This window comes from Agrilus planipennis, unplaced genomic scaffold, assembly GCF_000699045.2.
Source record: "Agrilus planipennis isolate EAB-ADULT unplaced genomic scaffold, Apla_2.0 scaffold1021, whole genome shotgun sequence".
NCBI classification, from domain to species: Eukaryota; Metazoa; Arthropoda; class Insecta; order Coleoptera; family Buprestidae; genus Agrilus; species Agrilus planipennis.
Genome location: NW_020439864.1, coordinates 1,939 through 9,232, shown reverse-complemented (window position 1 = coordinate 9,232; position 7,294 = coordinate 1,939). Strand labels below are relative to the sequence as shown.

General features: G+C 37.4%; 1 protein-coding gene across 1 annotated transcript; it reads left to right on the top strand.

Moving 5' to 3' along the window:
• Positions 1-33: 33 nt before the first annotated feature.
• On the top strand, positions 34-5,267 carry LOC108743722. Its single transcript, XM_018479312.1, has 7 exons — positions 34-117; positions 1,565-1,749; positions 1,804-2,695; positions 2,758-2,951; positions 3,014-3,238; positions 3,328-3,617; positions 3,807-5,267. Exons 2-7 carry the CDS (start codon positions 1,579-1,581, stop codon positions 5,140-5,142), a joined length of 3,108 nt encoding a protein of 1,035 aa, XP_018334814.1. The 5' UTR covers positions 34-117; positions 1,565-1,578; the 3' UTR covers positions 5,143-5,267.
• Positions 5,268-7,294: the final 2,027 nt, after the last annotated feature.

Here is a 7,294-nt window from a genome sequence, read left to right as displayed (position 1 = left end):
CTATCTTTATTTTTAAGAGTAAACTTAACTGCGAAATCCTCTTGGACGAAAGAGCATTCGAAGTACGCTGGGCCGTTGCAGGTGAAAGTATCGTTTTACAACTTGTGGCGAAATTGGGTACGTTTCTATGCAATTATTACCAAATAATCGTTCCTTTGTACTAGTAAAACACAGTGAAGTTCGCTGATGATTACGTCGAATTGAAATATCAATCATGTACGTAGTAAGCGGATGTCATAAAAAGCAGACATAAAACGACAACACATAAAATTTAAATACACGGATTTTCTATTTATCATTGATATTTGTCAATGCAATTTGTCACAGTTGGCAGATTTATTTATCCAGAATGTTACCTTAAACGGCTGGTCACATTAGCCAGAATTATTCGAAATAAATACCAAATTATTCAGCTGTTATTGTGATTATATGCGGAGTTATTATAAGCGAACTTTACTGTGCATGAAAATTAATCTCTCACAACATAACTAAGCCCTCAAATAATTTTAATTGTGCTTTATTAATCAATAACGAAACGATTGGAATATTAAAGCATCAAGTACCATTGGCATTTATTGGAATTTAATTAAAACGTGAAATTACTAGGTCTAGAAATCAGAATTTGTAGCATAAAATTTTGTCTCGACCAATTACAGAACTCAACCTTTGTGCAATTAGAAACGAATTTGAACCTCTTTTGTCTTAACGCTAATTAGTGCACTTTGTGGAAGCGTTAAAAGCTAATTTGCATCATTTTGTTATGTAAAGTGATAATGGCGGTCGCTAATTAGAGCCACGACCTGCGGTTTGTGTCCCACGACGAAAGTGAATAAAAAGTAAAATAAATAAAGTAAAAACAAACTGCAAAAATAACGCGTTATCGAAAAATTAATTAAAATGCCAACAGGTTAATTAGTATGCGAATTAAACGCAGAGCCGATGAATTAAAATTTTCCTCAGGTGAATAAATAGTAATTGAAAACCTTGAAGTCGTTTTCCGACCCTTTTAATTGCTTGCAACTTTCACAGAATATGAAATGAAATATGTCTTTAAATACAATTTGTAAACACTTTAAGTACCTGCTTTCTCCACTCTTTCTAAAGGACCAAGCAGGAAGGGTTCAGAAATTTACGATACATTTAGAAATTTAGACGTAAAAACGAAGTATAAAATATGATATTTCCCGTAAAAATATAGTAGATATAATTTTTAATTAATTCAAAGGAAATATATCTTTAAAAAATTGCCGCATCTAATGTTTTTAAATATTCATGGTTGAAAGACATGGTTTATTAAAATCAACAAACTTTTTGAAAGGCGACCGATGTAAATGCAAATTTATTATTAACGATGCAATCTTACGTTCTGCTTAAAATTAAGCGGATCTAATGAAAATTTTATATTTCAACCGGCTCTCCTTCACTTAGTAACGCTAATTTACTGTGGGTGATTAGCAAACACGAAAGAAGAAGACAAGAAAAAGTATAAACCTTTCATTCGTTTTTAAAGTTACCGAAAAAAAGATTATTACTAAGAGATAATGAGAGCGATTATGATTTGCAGAAGACGGAGAGTACATGTCTTTTGGTCTTTCTGGAGAAGACCATGCCAGTATTATGATAGGGGGAGACGTGGTGGTGGCGTGGGTCAACAAAGAAACGTTCAAGGGATACGCTGACGACTATTACCTTGGAGACAAATCGCAATGTGCAGGGTACACGGGATCATGTCCTGATCAATTACTACAGGTAAATCGATAAAAACATCAATATATTTCCTTTTTTTGACCCAATTATCAACAGGATGGAACCGATACCGTCAGAGTCTTGAATGCAGCATTGGTAAACGGCTATTCCATCGTAACTTACCAAAGAACCCTTCATCCCCATGATCGATTCGATCGTGCAATCTATACCAACCAGTCCCAACCCATCATCTGGGCCATAGGTCCTTTAGACTCCCGAAACCTCGTGTCATACCACAGCAAGTACGCAAAGGGTAATCATTTCATCGATTTTGGGAGACCACCAAAGTGGAACTGTCCTAATCCTGAAAGCGAACAATCACGCTCTGCTGCAAGAAGAAAACCGAAAGAACATTCCCGCCAAAGAAGTGAACCCCATCATCAACAACAACAACAACAACAAATACAACAACAGCAGCAACAGCAACAGCAGAGGGTTTATGAAGAACCTCCAAAGACCACCGAATATCAAATACCTGAGACAACAACAGCCCAACCAGTTACAAGAAAAAATCAAAGAAGACGTGGTGAAGCAAGAAGACGTGTTGTTAACAACGGTAACCAACTACCGGCACAGCCAGAAGCGCAAGCCGTTAACCAGGACGTAGAAAGGATCAACCCTGCGCCTTCTACGAGATCGAAACAAACAATAAATCCAACAGTTGAACTAGAAAGTTCAACCAATCAACCACCTATAAGATCCAGACAAAACAGAAGAAGAAACAATGGTGAAAGACACGAAGGAAGAAACAGAGCAAGGAATGAAAACGTAGAAAGAGAAAATGTAAGTGAAGTTCAACAACGGTCCATACCGACACCTGCTCCAGTATCTTTAGAGAAAATTGTCCCATGGACCATTCCACAAATTCAGTGTTACGAACCGGAAGATGGTGTTTTCTACGCTCAAATGGGACCAGCAGGAGGCAGGAAAGGATACTCAGCAATAACTGGTGAATTATTAGTCAAGTTATTTTACTAACAACCATATTCTATTGCAATTTTCTCTTAACAGGTCACGTTGGTTGGGGTATCGCATGGTACATCAACGGTCTCCTGATTCCAGAAATTAACGTCGTCAGAGGGAAAACGTACACTTTCGTGACAGAGGGAGGTGATGATGAAAACTTTAATGCCAAATATCATCCCTTCTACATTACTGACGATCCTATAGGAGGGTATGCTTACAAAACTGCAGAGGAACGAAAGGTACAGTGTACCATGCAAACTCGAAGGAAGTCTTAAAAACCGATACTTCTATTTTGTTACAGACGGTACATATTTTCGCTGGAGCAGCTCAGTTAGACAATGGAACGGTTATACCGACCGGAACTGGAAGGCTATGTCATTGGACATACAAGGGCGATCTGGATTCTGACGATTATCCATCTTTCGGTGCGTTCCAACGGAATCTCGAACTTAAATGTGAACAAGGCGAACCAGGCTTCGTCCAATGGACCCCGACAAAAATGACTCCCGATACCGTTTATTACCAGGTAATTATTAGATATTTTATTAATATCGTTAAGCATAAAACTAGGACGTAAGCGACCACTGAAGCGGAAATAATTCCTTCTGTTTTTAGTGCTTCTCCCACAGGTACCTGGGATGGAAAATAAACGTCTTAGACTCATGTGATGAATTATCTCAAGGGAGTGAGTTTCATCCGGCCGTACTTCCTCCACCGCCAGGTTTCAAAGAAGCCGGGGAAGACGATTTAGAAACAGATGCTTCTTACAGGGTGGCAACCGTGGTCAAATTACCGACCGGATCTAAAATCGAATCCTACAGGAAAAAGAACTACGCTCTTGATAATCACAAAAATATTACAGAAGAATCTCAACCCCTTTTCGATACAACCCAAACTCAGCCAATGTACGTATCTCATGCAAATACATTGAATAGCGAAATCATCACCAAACCTCTTTTTTACGCAGCTTTCGAAATCCCTAATCGTATGTCTCCCAGACCCACTCCTTCCATGGAGTCCGCAAATCCGCCCGTTAGATATAACAAATCTCATTTTAAATTAGACATACTAGCAAATAATAATTCACGCAGCAGGCAGCACCCGGCAATGACGAAACCATATTATTCGATTCCTTCGAAAAATCGACTGCATTTAATAAGCAGGCCGAAGGGCGGCTCTCAATACAGGAAAAGGTCACACGTAGTGAAAAAGGTCATCAAACATCCAAAGGACATGCTAATGTCCGAGCAAAGGCAAAACACTATTAGCAAAAGGCCAGTTCTTAAAATACACAAAAGGCCAATCCCCTCTAACATGAATTTCCCACGAAGTAAATCAAAACCTGAAAGAGAACTCACGCTATTCATGACTAAGGCGAAGGAACCTGCCGTGGAATTATCACCAATTCAGCCATCCACCGAAAAAATGATTGACGACATCCTATTATCAAAATACTCAAAACTGCAGGAATCGTTACGCAAAACCACTGAGACTCCATCAGCTGAAGAATCTGTTAACAAATACGTTCGTTTCATTCCTACGAGTGTATCAGAACCGAACACTACCACCCTGGAGTTCGCCGTCAACACGGGGTTCAACCCCCGTTCGATTGTTTTCGAAAGAGGATTTATGCCGATCATGACGGAAAGGACTAAAACTATAACTGACATTAAAGGTCCAGAAATAGAAAACGAATCAGAAATCGGATTCCTCGATATACCAGCTTCGTCCGTTGCCAATTTGACCCACAAAAGCTTCTTAAACCACAGATACGACGATAGCTTAAGCAATGTAAAACCCTTTGAAGTGAGGAAAAAACGACAAAAAAGTAACTTAGGTCAATATCTTCCCTACGAAGATAACATGCCACAATCGGCAGATAACTCGAAAACATATTACTTACCCCCCAATGGGGAAAGGAAGAGACCGGGATCGGACGACCGCTCCTCCTCAATTTTTATCACTTATGACGGCAAAAAAATACATGGTTCAACACTGACAAGCGTAGGGGTGGATAATGGACAAACAGTTTTAAAATCGGCGAAACATCCGAAAGCTGCCGAACTTCTCAGGTCTGGGCCTCAATTTGCCCCATTCAAAGGCGATCTACCACCTTTGGACCCCAAAATAATTAATTCGTTCGGCGCAAAAACACAACAGGCAACTTTGAACAGGGGTTTAGAAACACCCCGGACCGGTGATGCCGGGGTCACGAAATTAAAATTAGTTCCTCAACGAAACAAAAGATACGCACATCACACACCTGAACACACGGCTGAACAAATGGCATCGGCCAAAAATACCACCCTTAATCGTAATAGTAATAATAATAATAATAATAATTCGTCGGGGGTAAAGAGCAGTGCATCATTCATAACTAGCGTGTTTTCTGCAGTTGTAGTTGCATTAGTAAGTTACCAGTTTTTGTAAAATAAAAACAGAAAAGTAAATTTTACTTTTTTTTACTTGATAAGAGTGTTATTTAAATGTTAAGTTTTCTACGATAAGTTAGAATTGTTGTAAATAGTCGATAAATAAATTTTTTACGACCGACAGGAACGATTTTTCTTTCACCCCGACAACGAACCACGTCTTGGCTTGATCAATATCAGATGTAAGTGGCGGTTTGAATAAAGATGGCGAAAAATGATAAAATAACAATCTCGTGCAAAAATCACAATACCACCCACATTTTAAATTGGGGCGATCTTTATAAAGAATTGCATCTCACCCCTTCTCATACTACTTACAGGTTGCAAATATTTGACGAACGATTCCTAACATGGGCAAACGTATATTGGTAAGTTCCCCCAAAAATAATGTGTATCTGGTTTCGCAATAAAACTCCATCGACTCAAAAATTTTTAAGGGGCAACAAAACATCATGCAAGGTGGAAAAATTATCTCCCCGTACTTGTTATTTGTTCCGATTATGATACGAGCAACCAAATATTAAATCGGAATGGACAGAATTCACCAAAACCACGGCTGATCCGCCATTTGGTGCCAAAGAGCTGAGTGCTGCAATACGATTTAAAAAAACTACCCAAATTCGAAAAATAATATTAGAACGGTATTTATTACTATTATCATTTGTTTACCCATAAAAAAGGGCGAAAAAGTTCTACAGTAACATTAATTAATTTATATTTTAATTTCAGTATAAAGAATTCGCTACTTTTGTAACGAGAATTTTAAAGGATTGAATTTTCACCATGTGAATATAATTGAGTTCATTTTTTAATAGTTTAAATTAAAATAGAAAATCACAACTACGTAAATTTGTAATTGATCTTAAAACTTAAACTCTCTAATTAATTTCGCTTTCACGTTAATCCATATATACCTAATTATTTTGTATTATGTTTACACTTCGTAACAATAGTAATAATCAGTATAAAGAATTCGCTACTTTTTTAACGAGAATTTTAAAGGATTGAATTTTCACCATGTGAATATAATTGAGTTCATTTTTTAATAGNATACTAAAATTATGCTTCATCTGCTGATTGCAAATGCAAAACTTTTAATAATTAGCTTACGAACTACAGGTCTTATTTTCTATCCGAGTGTAATTAAATAAACAACAGATTGTAGGTAATATGGCTTAAAGCGAGACAGGCTGATTTGGAGATTTATCTCAGTCCTGTTCTTCGGATAACAAATGAACCTTCTTCCTCCGCACGGTAATCTTAAAACTAAATTGATTTCTAGTAATTAATCAAGTTAATTTTCTACTAGTCCAAGAAGTCCAATCTGAAGGACGACCGATTATTATTAAGTATTCTACAAGGTCCTTTGTAAAAGGATCAGGTTTACAATTGATAGTCCAGGTTAACTACTAAGCTATCGTTTACCAGTTTTAGGCATATAATCAAGGCAAATCTTCATTCGAATAAAAATGATCTCCTTAGCGATAAATTTACACATTGATAAAGTCAATAAGACTTCTCCACCGTAAAATACATTCAACTTTTTTCCTCGCTTGTGTTATGAAACCTCTTATTCTAAATTTTAATAATTACCCCAAAAACCTTCCTTTGAGATACTCACGACGACACATGGGTGTGACTTTTTTTAAAAATTATAGGAACATTCAACCCTTACACGCCTTATAATAATCTATTCGAAATAAAAATCCGTTTATTTACTATGGTCTTACTCATAAGTTCACATTGTTCCAGGTCAACTTTGGTGATGTAAAAATACCATCTAATTTCGACTTCCCTCGGCCACAAAGGATCGAACCATTAAGTGGCGTTCATGGTATTTCTTCTGACGAAATAGTAATTGTAGATGCCCAAACTCTTCTCATTCCACATCTGTCTTACGATGGTCAAGCTCCAGGCAAGTGTCTCTTCATAATATTAAAACCATAATTAACCATAAAATACCACAAATGGCGCGGTAAACGCCATCTGTATTTTATAAAACGCGCTGTTAAGACAGCAGGTAAAAGTTGGTCTGTGTTCTGTCGGAGCTGCCTGCGACGTGCTGATGAGATCCAAAAAGATCGAAATCGCGATGCGCGTCTGGCAGTTTCGACAGAATACAGACCACTTCGAATCATTTTATTCTAATA

What these genes read in the sequence shown, in the direction of transcription:
- LOC108743722 (XM_018479312.1), top strand. Translation starts at nt 1,579, where the DNA reads ATGTCTTTTGGTCTTTCTGGAGAAGACCATGCCAGTATTATGATAGGG. An exon ending in AAACTGCAGAGGAACGAAAG is followed by an intron (nt 2,952 to 3,013) that starts GTACAGTGTACC and finishes ATTTTGTTACAG; the next exon opens with ACGGTACATATTTTCGCTGG. An exon ending in CCGATACCGTTTATTACCAG is followed by an intron (nt 3,239 to 3,327) that starts GTAATTATTAGA and finishes TTCTGTTTTTAG; the next exon opens with TGCTTCTCCCACAGGTACCT.